Source organism: Pseudonaja textilis, chromosome 5 (assembly GCF_049901715.1).
Source record: "Pseudonaja textilis isolate UNSWEBS1 chromosome 5, rPseTex1.2, whole genome shotgun sequence".
NCBI classification, from domain to species: Eukaryota; Metazoa; Chordata; class Lepidosauria; order Squamata; family Elapidae; genus Pseudonaja; species Pseudonaja textilis.
This window is the reverse complement of record NC_141994.1, coordinates 73,696,769-73,721,344: the sequence shown is the minus strand read 5'-3', so window position 1 is coordinate 73,721,344 and position 24,576 is coordinate 73,696,769. Positions and strand designations below refer to the sequence as shown.

The 24,576-nt window shown below is 47.5% G+C and overlaps 1 protein-coding gene across 1 annotated transcript; it reads left to right on the top strand.

The window, feature by feature from the left end:
- Positions 1–4,018: 4,018 nt before the first annotated feature.
- On the top strand, positions 4,019–22,615 carry KLHDC10 (kelch domain containing 10). The gene is given in 10 exon segments (XM_087935371.1): positions 4,019–4,229; positions 4,232–4,282; positions 9,430–9,651; positions 11,669–11,823; positions 13,864–14,012; positions 16,003–16,087; positions 17,746–17,812; positions 19,143–19,190; positions 20,958–21,097; positions 22,100–22,615. Coding segments are annotated over 10 exon segments (1,212 nt in total). The 5' UTR covers positions 4,019–4,144; the 3' UTR covers positions 22,310–22,615.
- Positions 22,616–24,576: the final 1,961 nt, after the last annotated feature.

The window sequence follows — 24,576 nt, the reverse complement described above, 5'->3', positions numbered from 1 at the left end:
GACCGTTGAAAGCGTTCCCCACCACCACCCGCCAACCGGAAACGGAAGTTCCGGGGCACCTTTGTTCCTACCTGGCTCAACTGCTTCATTCAGCCGTCCCTGCCAGTCCCCTTACGCGACAATGCTGGGGCTGCAAATGAGGAAGGGGGCTATAGATTGAATACAAGTCCCCCTTTCTGCCCCCTTATAAAACAATCCCTGGGGCTAGAACTGAAGGGGTGGGGATACAGACTGGGAAAAAAAACTCCTCCAATTTGGTTGATTGTACACCGGATTGCACACTGTACGTTGGCAACCTTGTTCAGCCCTGCCAATGAATTTCTGAGATTAATATACCTGGTAGCAACCCGGTTGGGGAAAGCCCCTGGTTAGAACAAGCCACAGGCCATTCCTTTTTTTTATATATAAAAAGTTTTTTATTTTAACAACAAACAAAACCACATAAAACATACAACACAAAACATAAAAACATCATCCTTCTTCATAAATTTACAAACAGTGTATCAGTTGGTTTATCACTTTTTTTGTGCATCCGTTTCCTAAATGCTAATATAGTTATATTACACAATAACTCATATTATCAATCAAATATTTTGGCAAATATTTTTATTCTATTTTATAAACCTTCAAACTCATAAAAAGAGATGAAGGGGGAGGGAAGGAACAGAACGGATTAAAATGTGACAAAAAAAACCCCTCCCTCATTGAGCAAATACAAAAACTTTTATCTATTTTTTGGTTAATTTTAATGATTTTGTTTCATTAATTAATTAACAAACAACAAATAATTCCCTCAACACTGTTCAACTATTACAAAGTCTGCACTACCATTACTTTATTTTATTTATTTATTTATTCTGATTTGTCAATTGCTTACAAGATAATAGGTGTAAGTATATACATAGTTATGAATACATGAAATGGGTTAGGGTTAGGGTAGGGTCCTTATCGCCTATCCCCTCCCACTTGTGACTGTATGACTGTAACTTTGTCGCTTATATCTTATAATGTATATGGACTGTTTCCTAGTATGATTTGATTGCTTATTGTACCCTATAACTATCATTCATTGTTGTACCTGATGATTCTTGACTCTTGATGAGTGTATCTTTTCTTTTATGTACACTGAGAGCATTTACACCAAGACAAATTCCTTGTGTGTCCAAATCACACTTGGCCAATAAAGAATTCTAATTCTATTCTATAGCTGTCCATCTCAATTCATGGTTTACTATTCATATATACTGTATATACTACAATGGGCAGATTAACATTTGAAAAGTATTCTACTGTTGGAATTATAACAACATTTTAAAGCAATAAAAATCTTTTAAAAATTGTTTAAAAATGCTTTTACAATTTCCAGATTCAGATAATCGAAGTTGGAAGGGACCTTGTAGGTCATCTAGTTCAACCCCACAATTTTAATTGTACATTTTGTGAATGGTAAGCCTAATTGGGTCATGAAACCTTTATTATATATTATTTTGCAAGAAAAGAACTCAGAAAGCACCAAGGATCCCAGTCTCTTCCTCCTTCTCCACCTCCGTCCCATCTCCTTCTCGTCCCCTCACTTCTCTCCTTGTCCTCCACCTTCCCCCCTTCTCCTCCTCCTCCCTTCCAGCAATGATGATAGTTGGGTCACGAAACATCTGCAAAAAAAACCCCCACCAAGCTCAGAGAGCACCAAGGACGCCACCAAACTCTTGTCCTTCCATCTGCATTTTTGTTGTTGATATAATTTGTTTTTCCCTTTTGATTATATATTGTTCTGCCATTTAAATTAAATGAATGAATGGTCTGAAGCTTTTCAGCACCTCCCCTGAAAGCTGTAAGTCCCTGGAACATCTGTTGTGTGTTGAAACGAAACAGCATCAGACGGGAACACAAGGGAACACAAGGCTGTGCCGTCCACATGGCCCACAGTAACACAAGGCTTGCATCGCTTGCATTGTGAACAACACGAGGTAGTGAGGGGAGGGGGGAAAGGGGTGGAGAGGGGGACATGCCCCACGCACCTCGCCTGTCCACCGGGCTGCTTCTTTCCACTTCTTTCTTCTTCTGCTTTTGGCTGCACGCAAGGGAAACAGCCAAAGTCTTTCTTTCTCTCCCCCAAACTCTGCCAGAAATGAGTCTTTGGGACCCTGCAAGGCCTCCTGCTCCAAGAGGCTGTGCTGGCAAAGACTCATTTCTGACAGAGTTTGGGGGAGAGAAAGAAAGACTTCTGCGGCTTCTGCTGCTTTCCTTGCATGAAGCCAAAAGTCTTTCTCTCTCCCCACTGCCCCCTGCGAATGGACCTGGAGACGGTATCCTGCAATCCCAAATAAAGAACGATCGATCAGTCGGAAAACGTGGGGGGGGGATTTGCCAGCAGACTTTTGGGGGGGGGATGTTCCCAGGGTCTCTGGTCCGTGGGATTTAAAATGATGAGTTTGGTGGTCCCTGAGGTCCAAAAGGTTAAGTGAATCCCTGCAGTTCTTAAATTACTAACCCAGTTGTGAAGTGAATCCGACTTCCCCGTTGATTTTTCTCGTCAGAAGGTCACAAAAGGGGGATCACAGAACACCCTCCCCCGGACACTGTAACCATCATAAATGTGAGTTGGCTGTCAAGCATCCGAATGTAAATCACGTGACCATGGGGATGCTGCAACGGTCGTTAAGTCTGAAAAGTGGTCATAAGTCACTTTCTCCAGTGCCGTTCTGACTTTGAACGGTCACTAAATGGACTATTGTAAATCAAGGATTACCTGCAGTATCTACTTATCTATTTTCTTCTATTGGTAAAGATTTTTCTTTTTGGGGGAATTGCCTGCAGGTACTTAAACCTATTTTATAAACCCACGTTATAAAAAAGATGTTGAGACTCTAGAAAAAATAGAGAGAAGAGCGACCAGGATGATGAGGGGACTAGAGGCTAAAACATATGAAGAACAGTTACAGGAACTGGGCCTGGCTAGTCTGGTGAAGAGAAGGACCAGGGAAGACAGGAGAACATCTTCCAATATTTGAGGGGCTGCCCCAGAGAGGAGGAAGGGGGTCAAGCTATTTTCCAAGCTGGAGGCTTTCAAGGTGATATTGGACTGCCATCTGTCAGAAATGGTGTAGGGTCTTCTGCTTTAGTGGCGGGGAGAGGTTGGACTAGATGTCCTACAAGGTCCCTTCCGCCTCTGTTAATCTGACTTTAATCTGATTTTAATGGAGAAATGGACCAGGGGAGACAGGATAGCGGTCTTCCAATATTTGAGGGGCTGCCACAGAGAGGAGGAGGGGGTCAAGCTATTCTCCAAAGCACCTGAAGGCCAGACAAGGGACAATGGATGGAAACTGAACAAGGAGAGTTTCAACCCGGAAATAAGGAGAAACTTTCTGACAGTGAGAACAATCAACCCCTTGGAATAGATGTTGCCCTCCGAAGTTGTCGGAGCTTCATCCCTTGAGACTTTCAAGAAGAGATTGGATTCTCATTTGTCAGAAATGGTGTAGGCTCTCCTGCATGGACTAGATGACCTCCAAGGTCCCTTCCAACTCTTAATTATCTGTTGTCTGGATTCACACACTGCATTTTGTGGCAGCCTCTCAAGTACTGGAACACTACTATCATCATTCCCATCATCCCCAGCCACTGCCTATGGAAGACAAGACAGAAGCAAGGCTTCAAAAATCTGAAATGCAATCCATTGCCCGATAATTTCAGAGGTGTGGCCGACTGGCTATCAGTGCGGCCTATTGGAAATTGCCTACAATTGAACTACAGCCCCCAGCAGCACTTGCGAAGGGGTCGCGCGGGAGAGACAAGAGAAGCCTTTCTCTGGCTTTCGATTGCTTCTGCCTGCCCTTCGTGCAAAGCGAAGGGAGAGATCGGCCGTCCGCCTCGCCTGAACGGGTCACGTGGGTTCCGCCGGGCGGCCGGCTCGACCGACGGCTTCTCCATGGTCATCCGGCCCTTCCCCCCTTCGGCGCCTCGCAACAAGCGCGCCTCCTATTGGCTTCTGCGGAGTTAGGACGAAGCGGATTGGCCCGCGAGGGGAAACGCCGCTCGTCTCGGTGCCTTGAGGCGGCTGAAGGGGGGGTGGGGGCTCTGCCGCTCGGCCGTTGAGGGCACGCGGGGTGAGGCAGAGGCCCGGTCCGGTCCGGTGGGGAGCATGTCTGCGGCCGACGGAGAGGGCTGGGACGGCAACGGGCAGCGAAGAGGGGGCAGTGGCGACGGGCCGGCCGCTCAGGCCCCCTCCGGGGTCTCCTCAACCGCTTCGTCCGTCTCCCGCCCGGCCCGGGACGCGCCGGTAAGGCAAAGGAAGGCCCAGGCCCTTGGCTTCTTTTCTTCCTAGGCCTCGCACAACACTCCTGCGAGGTAGGCCGGGCTGGCGTAACCGGCCTAGAGTCCACACACACACACCCTTCTCGGGTAGCGGGATATCCGGCTCTCCTTCGGCCTCCGTCCTCCATTGGGGCCCCGCGAAGGCCGCCCCTCCCTCCTGGGACGGAGAGTGGAGCTTCCTTGCCCCGGGGCACTTTACCTGGGAAGGGTGCCCCCTTGAGGAGGGACAGGGCGAGCGGCTTTCAAAGGGTTTTTTGGGTGGAGTGGGGCAGAGTTGGGACTGCAGGCCTTGGTGGGTGGGATGGTTCTCCAGAAGGGGAGTCCTTTTTAGGGTCAGGAGCTGGATGGGGGGCCACCAGGAAAGCCCTGGACGGGGTGGGGGAAAGAGATCCTTGGTGGCCTCTGAGCTTGGTGGGAGGGTTGTTTTTTTTTTTTTTGGCAGGCATTTGGTGACCCAACTAGGGAACATCATCAGGGCTAGTAAGGAGGGTGGCTTGTTGAATGGAGGAGAAGAAGGGGAGGAGGAAGTGGGAGGGCTGGGGGGTCCCTGGTGCTCTCTCAACTTGGTGGTTTTCCTGCAGACGTTTCGTGACCCAACTAGGGAACATCATCAGTGCTAGAAGGGAGGAGGAGGAGGAGGACTGTGGGGCCCTTGATGCTCTCTGAACTTGGCTTGTTCTCTTGCAGAGGTTACCCAAGGAGGTAACATCTTCAGGGCTAGGAGGGAGTGGGGTTTATGGAGAGGAGGAAGAGGAGGGGGACTGTGGGGGTCCTTGGTGCTCTCTGAGCTGGGTTATTTTCTTGCAGACGTTTCGTGACCCAGCTAGGGAACATCATCTGTGTTAGAAGGGAGTGGGGTTTGCAGAAGGAGGAGAAGGAAGTGTGAGGAGGTCCTTGGTGCTCTCTGAGCTTGGTGGTTTCCTTGCAGATGTTTCGTGTCCCAACAAGGGAACATCATCAGTGCTGGGAGGGAGGAGGAGGAGGAGGAGGACTGCTTCTTTGAGGTCCATGGTGCTGTCTGAGCTTGAATGTTTTCTTGCAGACGTTTCATGACCCAACTAGGGGACATCATCAGTGCTAGAAGGGAGTGAGGTTTGCAAGGGGGAGGAAGGGAGGAAGAGACTGCAGAGCCCTTGGTGCTCTCTGAGCCTGGTTATTTCCTGGCAGACATTTCATGACCCAACTAGGTAACATTATCAGTTCTAGAAGGGAGAGAGGATTGCAGAAGGAGAAGAAGGAATGAAAGGGAAGGAGGAGGAGGAAATGCGGGGTCCTGGGTGCTCTCTGAGCTTGGTGGCTTCCTTGCCAACTAGGTAACATAATCAGACCTAGAAGGGAGGGACTTTGCAGAGAGGAGGAAGAGGAAGAGAAAGGAGAAGGAGTGAAGGGAAGAGAAGGAAGGAAGGGCTGTTGGGGGTCCTGGGTGCTCTCTGGGTTTTCTTACAGATGTTTCTTGACCCAACTAGGGAACATCATCAGTGCTGGAAGGAATGGGGGTTTGTGGATAGGAGGGGAAGAAGGACAATTAAAACGGTGGGGTCCTTGGTGCTCTCTGAGCCTGATGGTTTTGTTGCAGACCTTTCATGAGCCAACTAGATAACATCCTCAGTGCTACATGAGAGAGGGGTTTATGGAGAGGAGGAAAAAGAAGAGGAGGAGAAGGAGGGAAAGAACAAGAGGAGAAGGGGAAGGAGGAAGAGTGACGGAGGAAGGGAAAGAGAAAGAAAAGGAGAAAGGGAGAGGGAGGAGTGATGGAGGAGGACTGTGATGTCCCTGATGCCTCTCTGAGCTGGGTGGTTTTCCTGCAGCTGTTTCATAATCCAGCTAGGTAACATCATCATTGCTTGAAGGGAATTGCGTTTCCAGAGGAGAGGAGGAGGAGGACTGTTGTAATGATGAGGCAGTCGAGGTATTTGATTATCATGATGACTTTACTGGAGTCTAGTCTTGCATTTATACACATTTTCAGTAATCCTCCAACATTGGTTAACTTTGGTTACTGCTTAACTTTCATTACTGTTTAGCATAATAGTAATTAACACAATTATCTCTAGTTAAAGTCTAACACATGTTTACTTCCTCTCTCTCATCCTCCTTTACATTAGTGACTTTGTTTGCCTGAGTTGTATTTGCTTTGGAACCTTCATTACCTGAGGTTTGCCATCAAGATAATGACATTCCTGCAATTACAACTCTACAGAGGACGATGATGATCGGGTCTTTGCTGCCCTCTGAAGGTTTTTTTTCTTGCAGATTTTCATAACCCAGCTAGGTAGCATCATCAGTGTTGGAAAGGAGTGAGGTTGCCTCTCTGTTTATACCCGTCAAGGAGCTACCAGTGCAGACAAAGAGTAAGCAATCAAGGAACTTCCTAATCAAGGAACCTGCAAGGCCACTTCCACCAAATACTGACGGGGCAAACCACTTGTAACCAAAAGTAACGCCCCCCCCCCTGATGAGGTTACCTACATAGGTCATGAAATGTCTGCAGGAACACAACCAAGCTCAGAGAGCACCAAGGATCTCACAGTTTTCCTCCCCCCACTCCACAAACCACATTCCTTTCCACAACTGGTGGTGTTATCTAGTTGGGTTATTAAACTTCAAGAAAAAGACCAAGCTCAGAGAGCTACAAGGGCCCCACAGTCCTCCTCTTCCTCCTCAACCCCACTCCCTTGTAACACTGATGATATTCCCTAGCTGGGTCATGAAATGTCTGCAAGAAAGCAACCCAAGTCAGCACCGAGGACCCCCCACCAGTCCTTCTCCTCCTCCATCTTCATTCCTTTTCCTTCTTTCCCTTCCTCCCCCTCCCTCTCCTCTCTACAACTTCCACTCCCTAATAATGTCGCCTAGTTGGGTCATGAAACATCTGCAAGGAAGCCACCAAGGACTCCACCGCTCAATCCTGAGCTACAAACCTTCCCTTCTAAATCCTAGAGCTGGGATCTTCAAACTTGACAGCTTTCAGACTTGTGGACTTCCTCCAGTCATGTTAGCTCGGGAATTCTGGGAGTTGGAAGTCCGCAAAGCCTTAAAACGTGCCAAGGCACCTGTCAGAAACGGTGTAGGGTCTCCTGCTTGGGCCTGGGGTTGGACTGGATGACCTCCAAGGTCCCTTCCAATTCTGTTAATCTGTTAAAAGTTTGAAGACCCTTGCCCTCCGGCGTAGATGAAGATAGACCTTGAAAGCAGGCCTAAAAGAAGGCAAGGGGGGCCTCACTTCCCTATCAATGGCAGGGAGACAATGTGGAGTTTCCTGGCGGAAACCAACGGGAAGAAGATTGTGGGGTTTTTTGCATCTTTTGTGATTTACTAACCACGTGAAAGTACCGTAATAGGAAGTCATGCTGTTCTTATTCAGCAGTTTTGGTTAGTGCCGGCTACAAGGAATTTGGAAAAGGGCCACAGGAAGTTTCCCGGCTGTACTGGGACATGATGGGCATCTCAGTTGTTTGGTGTGTTGTGCGAGCATCATTGCTGTCAGGTTGAAGGGGATGAGGAGAAAATTTGGGACATTTGGCTAAACGTTCAGTTAGATTTTTTGTCGCAGACATTGCGTTTTGTCTAACGCACTTCACCGGCATTAAAATAGTTGAAGAATATGATGTTTTTTTATTTTATGTCGTTTATGTCTCGTTTATGTCTCACCTTTGTTGTATTCTCCTAAACAACTCAAAGCTGCGAACACACCTCAGACTCCTCCCTCCCCATATTTTCTCCAATACAACAATCCTGGGAGGTAGGCTGGGCTGAGAGAGAAGGACTAGCCCAAAGTCACCCAGCTGCTACAATTCCCCCGCCCCCAAAAAGAAAAGAAAAGAAAGTGTTTTGCACTGGTTCAAACCCAGGCAATGCTGTTGCCCTTAACAGAAGCATTTTTCCCGTTTGGTACCGAAAATACCAAACTATTATAAATGGTGGAGTTGCCCATTGTGTAGATAACATTCCCAAAAGTCTAACGAAATGTACAGGTGCCTGAATTCTAGCAGTTCTGGAGGAAAGCTTTGATTCTCCAAGGTGCTGAATTGTAGAGAAGTTATATTTTAGTGCCTTCTTTGGTGGTTGAAGTGCTGTGATAGCCCTAAATAAACCTTTAGTAATACAAGGTTCAGCTCTGTGGTTGCTATGAGGAGAACTTTTTGCTACTTTGAGGAAGAAGTTCCAAGTAATTCATCACTAGCAGGTCAATACCAGCTGTGTTCCTGGCATTGTACCATTCCTCTTGCTATCCTTGCTATCCCAGCTAGGAATCAGTTAAAATTCTCCAGAGATGCTTTCTGATGCAGCGTTACATATGCTATTGATCGATTTAATATCCTGGCTTTTATTTTTTATCAATAACAAGGCACCAAACATATCTAACACTCCTTCCAGTCACAGTTACCCTTCTACGTTTCATGTCTAAGGCAGGACTAGAACTGTGGGGGGATTGGCCCAAAGTCACCCACCTGGCTTTCCTGCCCAAGGCGGAACTAGAACTCACATTCTCCTGGTGTTTGGCCCACTAGAACTCAACATCTTCTAGTGACCGGCCCAAAGTCACCCACCTGGCTTTCCTGCCCAAGGCAGAACTAGAACTCACATTCTCCTGGTGTTTGGCCCACTAGAACTCAACATCTTCTAGTGACTGGCCCAAAGTCACCCACCTGGCTTTCCTGCCCAAGGCAGAACTAGAACTCACATTCTCCTGGTGTTTGGCCCACTAGAACTCAACATCTTCTAGTGACTGGCCCAAAGTCACCCAGTCAGCTTTCATGGCTAAGATGGGACTAGAACTCCCAGTGTCCTGGTGATTGGCCCCAAATAGTCATCCAGCTAGCTTTCTTGGCTAAGGTGCAACTAGAGCTCACCGTCTCCTGGTGATTAGCCCAAAGTCCCCCAGCTGGCTTTCATGACTAAGGCAGGACTAGAACTCCCAGTCTCTAGGCCAGCACTTTAACCACTACACTAAACTGGCTCTCGCGTGTACTTTGTTGGAGGACGCTGAGGTGTTATCCATTGTGACGTTTGCCCCACAGCCTTAGCGCCCCATTTTCGGCATTCCCCCAGTTTTGCCCCAGTGACTTTGTCTCTTCTCTGAATGACAAGAAGGTCTTTATTCCGCTTTAGGCCACCGAGTGCCGCCAGCCCGAAGCGGCCACCGCTGCGTGGCAGACAATGCCAACCTCTACGTCTTTGGAGGGTACAATCCTGACTACGATGAATCTGGAGGGCCGGAGAACGAAGATTACCCGCTGTTCCGGGAGCTCTGGCGATACAACTTTGCTACTGGCACCTGGCATCAGATGGGCACTGAGGGCTACATGCCTCGCGAGTTGGCATCCATGTCGCGTAAGTGCGAGCAGTTGAAAGATGGATAGCTCAAAATTGACCTTAACATTATTTTAAAAGGGGAAGGATAAGGCCAAACGCAACGGGAAAGCACAACACAATGGAATTAGCTTAAAAAATTAAGATGTCAGGATTCCAGCAATTGCCCAATTAAATCATGATTCTCGAGCCAAACTTCAAAAAACTCCAAAGGATTCATTAGAGGCGACATACTGGCATTCCCCTTTATGAAGCCAATCCTGGCCTACGTCATTTACAGTCCCCTGTGACCCAGTTTCCCCCCCACCCTCCTGCCTGGGTGTGCCATCAATCAGATTCTCCAATTAAATACATTCACGGGCAAAAGCTCCGGTAGTTTAGTTACAAACTTTTAAAGATAAAGAGTTGGAATGTACTTCCGCTTCCAAACTGCGGTACTAAATCTTTCAGATTTCCTTCGTCTCCCACTCTCTTTGTTTTTTATGGCCGTTACTAGAACAGGCCTAGGAATGGTTTATGAGTTGACATAAGAAAGGAAACACCAGAATAAAGTGAGCCAGTGATTCTTGCTTGTTTTGTTCTTGTGTTCCTCTTTTCTTACCCTTTTAAAATAATTTCATTACATTGTGTTTTCCCGCTGTGTTTGGTTTTATTGTAGGCTGCCCACAGCGTACAATTTGGCGACGGCTGGTGCCGGAATTGAATAAGTTAGTTAAATTAAACATAAACACCCAGCATGTTTCACTGTGCGAAAAGCGTATTAGAATAACACGTTGCTATGCGAGGCTTGTTGTTACAACTTCTCTATGCATGATTACAGGTAGTCCTTGACTTACAACAATTCGTTTGGTGGCTGTTCGCAGCTGCACTGAAAAAAAGGGACTTAGGACTGTTCTTCACATTTATGACAATTGTAGCACCCTCAGGGTCACGTGATCAAAATTCAGGCACTTGGCAACTGACTCATATTTATGGCAGCTGCAGTGCTCTGGGGTCACGCTATTTATTTTATTTTATTATAAATTTATTTTTAATTTAAGTTAATTTAAGTTAATTATCTTATTTAATTTAATTAATTTAATTTGCCGCCTACTCAGCCATGGTGATTCAAGGCGGCTTACAGAACGTAAAGCCATATTGAAAACAAAAAAATTAAAAATTAAAAACTAAGAAAAAAGAATCAAAGCAAATAAATTAATAAAGTACAATAGAACGAAATCTGGAAAATAAATAATACCCCCCCTCCCCCAAGTCTCACCTCCGCCGACAGCAGATCTCCTGAGCCATTTGATGGGCTCCATCCTGCTCTGGGTTCCCCAGGCCCGCTGACAGAACCAGGTCTTCCTCAGGGCCTTTCATAAGAGAATCAGAGTGGGGGCCAGTCTAATCTCTGGTGGGGGAATGGTTTTCCAGAGAGAGGGAGCCACCACGGAGAAGGCCCTTCCTCTGGGTCCCACCAGGTGTATCTCCCTCAGGGGTGGGACCCACAGCATTCCTTGCCTCCCTGCTCTGGTGGGTCGGGTAGATGTGACCGGCAAGAGACAGTTGTCCTTCAGATCACCTGAGGCCCAAGCCATGGAGGGCTTCAAAGGGGATAACCAGCACCTTGACTTGCCCCCGGAAGCGAATCGGCAACCAATGCAGCTCCCCCAGGAGAGGTGACACATGTGTACACCGTGGTCTGCACAAAACCATGCGGGCCGCCGCATTTGTACTCACTGGAGTTTCCGGATGCTCTTCAAGGGCAGCCCCACGTAGAGCGCATTGCAATAATCAAGAAGAGAAGGGATCCTCCTTTTGCCGCCTTCCGGCAAGCAAAGTCAAGGGGGAAGCCAGATTCGTTTAACAGCCATGGCAAGAATGGTCTTCAAGTGGGGCACTCCGCCCGTGTTTCGCTTAGCAATGGAAATGTTTGGCCCAGTTGGGGCTCGTAAGCCGAGGACTAACCCTGCTTTTTGCAGCTCGGCCTATGTTTGCCGTGGATCCATTTTGCCCCCCTCATTCACCAAACCCCCCATTCTGTGTTGTCTTTCCGCAGTCGTGCTGCACGGCAATAACCTCTTGGTCTTTGGCGGTACCGGCATCCCCTTTGGAGAGAGCAACGGCAACGACGTTCACGTCTGCAACGTGAGGTATAAGCGGTGGGCCCTCTTCAATTGCCGGGGGAAGAAGCCGAACCGCATCTACGGGCAGGTAAAAGGCAGCCATGGGCTGGCTCAAGAAAACCGCTGCACCTTCCCCTAAAGTTTAGTGTGCTTTTATCGTCCTTGCGCCCCGTATGACGAAGTGAAATGCCATCTTCAGGGCACATTATGACTGTACGAATAAAACACAAACACACATCCTTCACATTCTATACAATTGAATTGAAAACTACTGATTTTGCATTAATATTGCACTCTACAGGAGAATTCAACAGAGCTCCTGCCCTGGGGTAGAAGCTGTTTTTCAGCCTGTTTGTCCTTGTTTTTATTATTCTCCTGTACCGTGTGCCAGATGGTAATAGTTCAAAAAAAAAAAAAAAAGGTGCCCAGGATGAGATGGATCTTTGAGAATGCTTTGAACTTTCTTAAGGCAGTGTTGTGGTTTGCCGGCAGCCGGTGCAGTTGGCAGCAGAATCGGACAGTGGGGAAGAACGGGGACCAGTTCAGGAGTCTGGAGAGGACTCGGACGAGGGTCCTGCGTCCGATGCAGAGAGGGGGCCAGGACCATCTGGGAGTGGGGTGCTGCCTCTGGAGCCTTTGGAGTCTGGCAGCAGTGAGGAAGAGGACCCGGGGAGCCTGTTCCCAGTGCGCGTGTGCGCAGAGCTGCTGGAAGGCAAGAGCAGCTGAGACAAAAGGGGCGACTCGGGAGTAAGGCTGGAAGGCGATTGCCCCTCCCATAAGGGATAAAAGTCAGGCCATGATGACGAAACCTTTGCAGGAAGCAAAGTAGTTCGATCGGTTCTGGGTCCTCCTTGAAGCTCTGTGTAGTTCAGTTGGTTTTTTTCTTGTACTTCGGTTGGTTTCTTTTACAGTTAATTGGAGACTTCTGTTTTGGGCAGCATTCCACAGCACTGAAAGGCGTGTGCTTATCTTGAGGAACTGTTTAAGATTAGCTCTGGCTGGAAATGAAAGCAATACCCAGCGTTGCAATCAAATAGGTTTTGCTTTTAACGCAAGTTTAATTATGATTTACAAAGCCTGGGTCAGAACAGGCGGTGGGCCCCTTCATGGGTTACTGCCTTGTTGTGGCAAAGGGACATATCTAGATGTAAATCTAGACAGCATACTAAAAAGCAGAGACATCCTCCTCCCAACAAAAGTACGTATAGTCAAGGCTATGGTTTTCTAGATAGATGTTCTAGATAGATGTTCCTGCACACCAGAACAACTAGACACAAGGACAGGTTTTTCCCCAAACGCCATCACTCTGCTAAACAAATAATTCCCTCAACACCGTCCAACTATTTACAAAGTCTGCACTACTATGACTATTAATCTTCTCATCACTCCTGATCACCCATCCCCTCCCACTTGTGACTGTAGGACTGTAACTTTGTCACTTGTATCCTCACGATTTATATTGACTGTTTCCTAGTATGATTTGATTGCTGATTGTACCCTATGACTATCATTAAGTGTTGTACCTTATGATTCTTGATGAATGTATTTTTTCTTTTCTTTTTTAATGAATTTTTATTTTAGACAAACATACACAAACAAAACATAAAACAATCTTCCAATTACATACATACAGTGTGTTGATTGGTTACAAATCTTTTGTGCATCCTCTCCATAGTCCTCACAGTTTGTATAAATTCTCATATTATCAATCTAGTATATACGTATACATTATTATCGTTAATCATTTATTTAACTATAACTATTATTCCATCATTTTATATGAGATATTCAAAATTTTAAATTAATTTATATTATAACATTCATTACATCATCCTAAATCCATCCATTTTTTCTTTTATGTACACTGAGAGCATTTGCACCAAGACAAATTCCTTGTGTCTCCAATCACACTTGGCCAATAAAGAATTCTCTTCTACTCTACTCTAATTGTACCCTATGACTATTATTAAGTGTTGTACCTGATGATTCTTGACTTGACAATGTATCTTTTATGTACACTGAGAGCATTTGCACCAAGACAAATTCCTTGCGTCTCCAATCACAGTTGGCCAATAAAAGAATTCTAACTGACATATTTTCACGTGGCCTTTTCTCTTCTCCCTGTCAGGCTATGGCCATCATCAACGGGTCCTTGTACGTGTTTGGAGGAACGACTGGCTATATCTACAGCACCGACTTGCATAAGCTGGACCTCAACACCAGGGAATGGACGCAGCTCAAGCCAAACAGCCTGCACTGTGACATGCCGGAGGAAAGGTCAGCCAAAGTCCATGCTCTGGGGGCTCCTTGGGAGACCCAACATGGCAGCCCTTCTTTAAAAAACGCCTCATCGTGAGCTGCTGAAGGAGTGATATATTTTCAACAAAACCACAAGCAATGCCATTCATTTGTCCATTTTATTTATGACATTTGTACGTCTGCAATCTCACTATCGAGGGACCATATATGGCTTACAAAACAAGGATGTTCAAAACAAGGATGTTGCTCAGTTGCTAAGCAAGAGCTGGCGTGTTGTGGTGTTAAGAACGCAGCGCAGGTAGTCCTCAACTTACGACCCCAATGGAGCCCCAAATTTCTGTTGACTAAAAGTGAACTATTTGTTAAGTGGATTCGGCCCCGTTTTACAACCGTTCTTGTCACGGTTGTTTCAAGTGAATCAGTGCAGTTGTTCAATTAGTAATACGGTCGTTAAGTGAATCTGGCTTCCCATTGACTTTGCTCGACAGAAGGTCACAAGTCAGTTACTTTTTTCAGGACCGTTGTAACCGAGTGGTCCTTAAATGAACTGTTGTAAATCGAGGACTTACCTGTATTGCAGGCTGACTCTGCCCGTTGCCAGGAGTTAGATCCTGACCGGCTCAAGGGTGACTCAGCCTTCCATCCTTAAAATGAGAGCCTGGATTATTGAGGACAAGACGCTGACTTCGTAAACCGCTTAGAGAGGATTGCAGAGCACGGTGAAGCTGCATAATAAGCTATTGCTAAGTTGTGTCTGACTCTTTGCAACTCCAGGGACCATGGCATATCAGGCCCCTCATCCTCCACTGTCCCCTGGAGTTTTTTTCCCCCAAATTCATGTTCGTTGTGTCGATGACACTATCTTACCCACTTCTGCCATCCTCTTCTCTTTCTACTTCCCACCTATCCCAACATCAGGGTCTTCTCCAAGGGGTCTCCACTTCCCCTTAGCTTCAGCTTCAGTGTCTGCCCCTCCAAAGAATAGTCTGAGTTGATTCTATTTAGGATCGATACAAATCTATTTAATGAGAGCACTAAGGACTCCTCCTGTCAGACCTGGCCAGCACTTAAACCTCTAAATAGAAGCGATCCTTGGCTCCATTTGTTGAGAAAGGTATAATTTTATTAGAAATCAAGTGTCCTGGTGTAACGCATGTGTCAGGGTTCCGGCAGTTACTCCAATTAAATCATGAGCCTTGAGCCACACTCCCAAAACTAAAGAGGATTTATTTGAAGGTAACATTCTACGTCCGGCACTTACCTGGGCGTAGCCAACTCTGAGATAGGTAATTCATTGTCACCCTTGATCCTGCCTTTCCCCCCACCCCTCTGGGTGTATCATCCAACAAAAAAACCTCCATAGCCAAGAGTCATCATGCTCTCCAATTAAATTTTTTCAAGGCGGAAGCATCAGCCATCTAATCGGTCTTTGAAGAAAATATGTATGGAATGTACTTTCGATTCCACACTGCCGCCTGATCTTTGAAACTCGTGTCCCCTTATTTCTGTTGTCAACTATAAAACAAGTATACAAAATGTTTTATGAGTTGACAGCACACCCATAACTACGCATCACCAGACAAAATCCCTAAGCTCAACTTTTCCCTCCCTTATCTACCTCCCATCGCTGACATCCCCCGCCACCGACACACACGATGGCCAATCAGGTTCAAGCAAGACATTTTCAAGACGGACACTTCAAATGTAGGTTGGTACGCAGCTCCTCTCCTCTCCCAACTGGGTGACCTTGAGGCAGCATCTCAGGGAGATGACGATAGTTACTTTCGCTTCCCCCACAAGCGTTTCCCCTTCTTCCCATACACCTTCCCCAGAGTTCATGGCAGACGGTCACTGCGTGGTAGCGAAGCACCAAGCGAATGTTAAGGGGACAGCTGGCACCACCTGCCAATCCTGAGCTATACATATTCTCCTTTATTAAATCTATTTAACGTTATAAAATTTTAATATTATACAATTTTAAATATGACCTCCGGCCCTGTCCTTTCAGATACAGGCACGAAATCGCGCACGACGGGCAGAGAATTTACATCTTGGGAGGCGGGACCTCTTGGACGGCTTACTCCTTGGATAAGGTGACCTGTTCTAAGGCCTTTTATTGATATTTATTTATTTATTTGGGTTTCTATAGCCCCTCCCCCCCCCAAAAAAAACCACCGCCAGCATCATAAATACGAATCAGTTGCTAAGGGTCTGAATTTTGATCACCTGACCACGGGGATGCTGGTAACGTGTGAAAAGTGGCCCTAAGTCAAGTGTCAGGATTCCAGCCATCTCCCTAATCAAATCATGATCCTCGAGCCAAACTTCAAAAAGCTTCAAAGGATTTATTAGAGGCGACATACCGGCCCTGCCCTGTATGAAGCCAACTCTGGCCTACGTCATTTACAGTCCCCTGTGACCCTGTCTCCTCCCTCCCCCCTGGGTGTGTCATCAATCAGATTCTCCAATTGAGCCCCTTCGTGGGTGTCATCAATCAGGTTCTCCAATTACGGGCTGGGTGTCCTCATGTTCTCCAATTAAAGACATTCCCGGACAAAAGCTCCGGTTGTTTAGCTATAATCTTTTAAAGATAAGAGTTGGAATGTACCTTTGCTTCCAAACTGCTGCACGGCTCTTCCAGATTTCCTTCCTCCCCCCACCCCTTTTTATGGCAACTACTAAAACAGGCCTAGGGATGTTTTATGAGTTGACATCAGGTTTTTCCACTGCCGTCGTAACTTCGAACGGTCATTAAACAAACGGTCGTAAATAGAGGATCCCCGTCAGAGGGGTTCGTGTAGACCGAAAGAAGGCTAACGGGGGAAGAAAAAAAAAAACCAAGCTTGGTGGTCGAGACAAAACAGGTGTTCAAAGCACCTGGGACACCTTCCTTTGACTGATGGTGCTTTGCAGCCCGATGCAAACGACAACCCAACGGGCTTCAAAGCCGTCCGTCAGCACGACACCCCAAGCAGCCTCTTAAAAAGCCACATACAACAGGCCGTATATAAACACCACACACTCAACAACACACACAGCACTAGGCAGAAGTTCCCTGAAGTTGGCCCCCAGCACGAGTCCGAAAATTCGGAAGACGAAACCTGCGATACTGGTTGCCCGCCCAGATTGGGGTCTACGGTAATTCGTCAAGGCCAACTCACTGCGGGACAAGAGTTACCCCAATATCAAAGAAACGGTGGAATCGAATCATTAAAGGGTGAGAAAGGAGGGACAGAATGAAACGCGAAAGGGAAAAACTTAAAATAATGTTTCACTTATTTGAAATAATCAAGTTTATTGTTTAACGTCACCCATAAACTTTCGCATCAGGCTGGAGTCCGGGCAGCTGAATGGAACTGAATGTTTACTGGCCGGATGCCCTTCTTGCCGCCAATGCGGAGTTTTTCCCCCCGGCAGATACATTCTCATTGTGCCCAGAGAGAGAGAAATAATCTGCCTCTGCCTAGGATTGAACTCACAGCCTCCTGATTGGGAGGCGAGAGCACCACCTCCAGGCTACTACACCACTCCCATTTTAAACAATTCAGCAGAATTGTTCAGAGTTGTCCCAGGGCGAATTGGCTGAGGCAAATTGTCCCCCGTCTGCCCAGATTGGATCCTGAAACCTTTGACATCTGTCAGAGAAGAGGCAGCTTGCCCTGAGGGCTGAGCCTTCACCGGGGCTTCGTGACCGCCTTTGCTTTCTATAAAAATGGTAACTTGAGCTTTTTTCACCCTCCTCTTGCTTAAGATTCACGCCTACAATCTGGAAACCAACACCTGGGAAGAAATCGCCACGAAGCCTCATAAGAAGAAAGGTAGGGAGTGTTGCAACCTGTGTTTGTTGGTAGGGATGGAAGCCCAAAGGAGGACGAGTATGTGTTGAAAGGCTCGTAAATCGTGCCGCGGAGGCCTCGTTCGCAACCATCGACGCTTCTAATTTTGTTTTCAAAAACCTTCATTTATTCGTGTTGCTGTGGGGTCCTGGGTGCTCGCTGAGCTTGGTTGGCTTCCTTGCAGGTGTTTCGTGACCCAATTAGGTAACATCATCAGTGCTAGACGGGAGGAGTGGGGTTTGCTTTCTATATGCAAGTGACTACAAAAACAGAGAGCAAACACCCCTTGTACCATTGATGATGTTACCTAGTTGGGTCATGAAACATCAGTTCTCCTCCTCCTCCTTTCTGGAAATCTTACTCTCTTCTAAGCACTGATGATGTTACCTTGTTGGGTCGTGAAACGTCTGCAAGAAAACCACCAAGCTCAGAGAACACCAAGGGACCGCACAGTTCAACCCAAGGCTATAAATATTCTATTTATGCAGCCATCAGAAATTGAAACTGAACTCATGAATTTATCTTATTTGTGAAAATGACGTATGCAAAATAGCTGGACCTACAACAAACTCTTTTGGCCTTATCATTCTATTGTATTATAAAACAACACTTTATTTAAAAAAAAAAAAGAACGTTTTCTAACATCGTTCTAAAATGCTTTATTAAAAATGTAGATCTAGCCTCTTGTGAAAATTTGATTTTTTTTCCCCCAATTATCAATTCAGAATTAAAAATGAATTATTTCAATTACTTTGTTCTCTAATAATTTGATACTTAAGAATCTTATCCCTCTTTCCAAAATAATACCCGCTGCATAAATAGACTTTATTTAGGTTAGCCATTAATTTGGAGTAATTTCTGCATATATTTCAAGCTCATGTCTGTGCTCTGTATCCCAATTTTTGCCCTCTTGCTGTCTGCATCGGTTAAGTTTCCCAGATAAACCATAAGGCTTTTTTAAAAAATCGTGTTTTAGATAAATAGGAACTTTTCTGTCGTAGCACTTCACCTTTCCACTTAGGGAAAGTAGCTGATATTCTAGAGCAGCGGTCTAAGAAAACTGTAAAACTGTACAAGAGGGGAACCCAACCTTGGCAGCCTTAAGACCCATGGAGTTCAATTCCTAGAGGTCACCAGCCAGCCATACTGGCTGGGGAATTGTGGGAATTGAAGTCCATAAGTATTAAAATTGCCCCGGTTGGACACCCTTCCTGTACAGTTTTGCAGATGCTTCAGATGGGGGCTGATCACTAACCCCCCAAAAAAGCATCTTACAGACTAAATAACTCACATCCAGCCTTTTGACCCACAGATTATCCTGCAGCTCGCAGATGTCATAGCTGTGTACAGATAAAAAATGGTAAGAAATAGCTTAACTTTGGAACTGGTACAACCACACAATTTCCTGTTTGGATGGGTGGGATTCTGACAGGTTAACATTCTGTGTTTTTCATTATTTATTTACCCCGTGTTTATTTTTATTTATTTTAAATAAATAACTCAAGGCGGCAAATGTATTTAATCCGCCTTCCCTCTCTTTTCCACACACACACACACACAAAATAGACGTGTGAGTTGGGGTTGGGCTGAAAGAGAGGGAGTGGCTTAAAGTTACCCAGCCAACTTTGTGGCTAAGTTGGGACTAGAACTCCCCATCTCCTGGTGATTAGCCCAAAGACACCCAGCTGGCTTTCATTCCTAAGGCGGGACTAGAACTCTCTGTCTCCTGGTGATTGGCCCAAAGTCACCCAGCTGGCTTTCATTCCTAAGGCGGGACTAGAACTCTCTGTCTCCTGGTGATTGGCCCAAAGCCACCCAGCTGGCTTTCATTCCTAAGGCGGGACTAGAACTCCCCGTCTCCTGGTGATTGGCCCAAAGTACCCAGCTGGCTTTCATTCCTAAGGCGGGACTAGTACTCACCGTCTCCTGGTGATTGGCCCAAAGCCACACAGCTGGCTTTCATTCCTAAGGCGGGACTAGAACTCATCATCATCTGCTGATTGGCCCAAAGTACTCAGCTGGCTTTCATTCCTAAGGCGGGACTAGAACTCATCGTCTCCTGCTGATTGGCCCAAAGCCACCCGGATGGCTTTCATTCCTAAGGCGGGACTAGAACTCACCGTCTCCTGCTGATTGGCCCAAAGCCACCCGGATAGCTTTCATTCCTAAGGCGGGACTAGAACTCATCATCTCCTGCTGATTGGCCCAAAGCCACCCGGATGGCTTTCATTCCTAAGGCGGGACTAGAACTCATCATCTCCTGCTGATTGGCCCAAAGCCACCCGGATAGCTTTCATTCCTAAGGCGGGACTAGAACTCCCCATCTCCTGGTGATTAGCCCAAAGACACCCAGCTGGCTTTCATTCCTAAGGCGGACTAGAACTCTCTGTCTCCTGGTGATTGGCCCAAAGTCACCCAGCTGGCTTTCATTCCTAAGGCGGGACTAGAACTCCCCGTCTCCTGGTGATTGGCCCAAAGTACCCAGCTGGCTTTCATTCCTAAGGCGGGACTAGAACTCCCGTCTCCTGGTGATTGGCCCAAAGTACCCAGCTGGCTTTCATTCCTAAGGCGGGACTAGTACTCACCGTCTCCTGGTGATTGGCCCAAAGCCACACAGCTGGCTTTCATTCCTAAGGCGGGACTAGAACTCATCATCATCTGCTGATTGGCCCAAAGTACTCAGCTGGCTTTCATTCCTAAGGCGGGACTAGAACTCATCATCTCCTGCTGATTGGCCCAAAGCCACCGGATGGCTTTCATTCCTAAGGCGGGACTAGAACTCACCGTCTCCTGCTGATTGGCCCAAAGCCACCCGGATGGCTTTCATTCCTAAGGCGGGACTAGAACTCATCATCTCCTGCTGATTGGCCCAAAGCCACCCGGATAGCTTTCATTCCTAAGGTGGGACTAGAACTCCCCGTCTCCTGCTGATTGGCGCAAAGTCACCCAGCTGGCTTTCATGCGTAAGGCAGGGCTAAAATTGCATACTGACGGGGGAATTTAACTCGCAAGAGTTGGGGAAACCCCTCTTCCCGATGAAAGAAGCCCTTCAGAAAACTCCTTTCTCATTCCCTAATTCATATATGTTGATGAGGGGGGCGGGGAAATTCCTTCCGTCTTGTCTCAGATGTCTTTGTCTGCGGCGGATACAACGGAGAGGTGATTTTAGGCGATATCTGGAAACTCAACCTGCAGACGTTCCAGTGGGTGAAGCTCCCCGCGGTGATGCCCGAGCCTGTTTATTTCCACTGTGCTGCTGTGACTCCGGTAAGAGGTTGCCCCACCCACCCCCACCCCCCAGTGACCGCAATCCAAGTGACCCCCATGATGGGCTCCCTATCCCCCTGGGGGTCTCCAGCCCCTCTGGCCATACCAGATCTGTAGGGCGTTTTTGGAAATATTCTGAGCCAGCTCCCCAAACACAACAAACCCTCTGACTTGGACTCAAAGATTCCTTTAATTAAGAGTGCCGGCAGCCCCGGCACAAAGTTTCTCTCTCAACGCAGGCTAACAAGTCCGTCTGTCCAGGAGACGAATAGTTGTCTGTCACCCCTATTCATCTCTGCCCCCACCCCCGCCTCTTATCGCCAGAGCTAGGATGGGGGCTTTGCTAGCAGCGGTGGCTCTTCCGTCCCGAGGGCCGGCCCATAGATTTCCACTGCTCTCCTCTCCTCTCTGCCTTCTGCACATCCACACGTCAGGCACTGTATCCGGCTGTTCCTCCTCTTCCTCATCAGCCACCTCCGGACCTGGGGGGCTGTTGACTCTCCATCGGAGTGGCTGACGGACGGCTCAGGCTCTGCCCTCTCTCTCTCTCTCTGTGCCAGCTCCATTTCCTCTTCCCCCTTGGAGCTCTCAGGATGCTGACCCAGACTCCCACGCCTCCTCCTCCTCCTCCTCCTCCTCCTCCTCCTCCTCCTCCTGATTTGGCTGATGGGGGGGCCAGCAGCCGACAGGAAAACTATTAAAAGTGGGAGCTGAGCTTATCTCCGCAGGGATGATATTCGGCGGGAGGGAGGGAGCCACCAAAGAAAAGGCCCCCCTCATCTCGATCCCACCAAATGACCCTCCTCCACAGAGGGGACCAGTCACACACACCCCCTGCCTCCCCATTCTGGTGGGTCAGGTAGATGTCCCTTCAGATAACCCGGCCAACGAGACAGCCGTGAACCTCCAGGCTGCCAGGAAAGGTCAGGCCGGGGGCTGAGCCGCTTCCCACGAGGCAATGCCAGCACCTGTTGTTTCTCTCCCCCCTCCTGGCTCCTGCAGGCAGGCTGCATGTACGTCCACGGAGGCGTGGTGGACATCCACCGGAACAGACGGACTGGCTCTCTCTTCAAGATGTGGCTCGTGGTGCCCAGCCTGCTAGAACTCTGTTGGGAGAAGCTGCTGGCTTTCTTCCCTCACCTGGCCAACCTCAGCCGATCGCAGCTTTTGCACCTGGGACTGACGCAGGGACTCGTCGAACGCTTGAAATGAAACAAACAAACAAACAAAAAAAGAGACCCGTCCCGCAGGCCGGCGCGCTAATTGGAACACGAATCATCCTCGCCCCCCCTCCCCGTCGCCGCCTCTGCCCTCCCCCTCCCGCCCCGTCGTTCTCACGTCCTCTTTTATTTATGGTCCCGCCGAGAACGCCACGGAGGAGCGGGCCGACACCAAAAAGATCCCCGCTTCTCCAGCCTTACTCGCCAAGAATCTTCGGATGCCTTTTCCCCTCCCTCCGTTATATATATATATATTTTCTATTTTGATTTGAGAATTTATTAAAACTCTGTGCTTTTTTTTTTTTTTTAATTTAATTTATGGAGACCTATAAATACATCATGAGTGGAAAAAAAGGCTGCTGTGGCTGAGATGATTTGTACAGGTAGTCCTCGACTTACAACCATTCCATTTAGCGATCGTTGGAAGTTGCCGTAAAAAAAAGGAACTTTACTGTTTTTCACGCTTAACCACCGTTGCAGCTGGGCAATTGATTCCTATTTAGGACGGTTACGGCATCCCATATATATATATTTTTGGTGACATTCTGACAAGCAAAAATTCCCTCGGGGAGGCCGCATTCGCTTAACGACGTGCAGACTTGCCGAACGACCTTCGCAAGAAAGCTCGTAAAATGGGGGAAAACTCATTCATCGAATGTCTCACTTAGCCAACAGGAATGTTGGGCTCGATTGCAGTCATAAGTTGAGGACTACCTGTACTGGTTTTTTTTTTTTGGTCACCTGCTTGTTAGCGTTGTAAAGGCGAGGACCCGGTCACCGCCTTCCGGTTTCAGGCCTCGATTTCCCCTTCGGTAAGACGTGGTATCAACATACTGCAGAACAGCCTTGGGCTCCCTCTGGAATCCGGTCAGGCCATTTTCCTGCTTTTTGGCAGGAAATTAGGGAAAACCCTGCACCGTTTTTGTATGTGTGTGTGTGTGTGTGTTCCTTTTCCAGCAGGTGACAATGGGGGTTTTGCCCCTTGTGGTTGTGTAAAAAGGGGTCCTTAATTGTCCTTTTGCTACCCAAATACCCCAAATACTGACTTTTGTCGATATGCTGCTGACTGGCCTGGAAAGATCAGTTGTCATTCCTATCAAACTCCCACACAAGAAAGAATTGACTGAAATATAAGATATATAGCGGTGGTGGCTAACTTTTTTGGGCTCCTGTGCCAAAAATTGTGCACACACTTGTATGGTCACGCTCATGGACCAGCACCCAGAAGGCGATGTCCCCTGCACCCCCTACGCATGCGCATGCAATCCAACCACCCACCCACCAACCACCACTGCTGCCGCCCCCTTACCTGCATTGCACCTCACAGCCGGTTTGAGGCCTTTTCCGGCCTCCCAAAAGCTTGAGGAAGGCTTCTGCAGGCTTCTGCAAGCTTTGTAGGCCGAAAACTAGGCCCGTTTTGTCACTTCCTGTTTTTTCCGAAAATATCGGAAGTGACGAAACGGGCCTAGTTTTCGGCCTGCAAAGCTTGCAGAAGCCTTCCTCAAGCCTTTGTCCTGAGGAAAAAGGCCTCAAACTGGCTGAAAATCAGCGGTGAGGCGCGCACATGTGCAGTGAGGTACGTTTGCCTGCAGGTCGCATGCTGGCACAAATGGCTGCATGCCACAGGTTTGCCATTACAGATATATAGAATATATCTCAAACCAGAATGGGATACAGGTAGACCTTGGCGGACAACAGTTCCGTTTAGGGACCATTCAAAAGTTACGATAGGCACGGAAAAAAGGGACTTAACGGCCGTTATTCACACAACTGTTGCAGCATTTCCCACGATCCTGCGATCAAAATTCAGATGCTCGGCAACGGATTCACATTTATGACGGTTGCGGCATTCCTGGGGGGCTCACGGGATTCCCCTTTTGCGATAAGCAAAGTCAATGGAGATACACTTAATGGCCATGTGGACTAACGGCTGCAGTGATACACTTAACAGCCAGAAAAGTCATAAAATGGGGCAAAACCTACTTTGTCTCACTTTAGCAACATAAATTGTGGCCGTAACTCGAGGACTACCTGTATTGGGGAAAAAATTGGGAAAACCTGCTATTTTCCCCCTTCTGGCTGCAAGTGTGTTAGTGTGTGTAAACAGTGTGGTTTTTTTGGGGGGGGGAAGACCCCACACAGCGCTGCAGCTGTATATCAGCAATTAAATGTTCCTTCTCTTCCAACCAACTGACCTTTGAAGTTCTGGTTTCCAGTCCATTTTTTAAAAAATAAAATTTTGAAATGCTGACGGGGGGA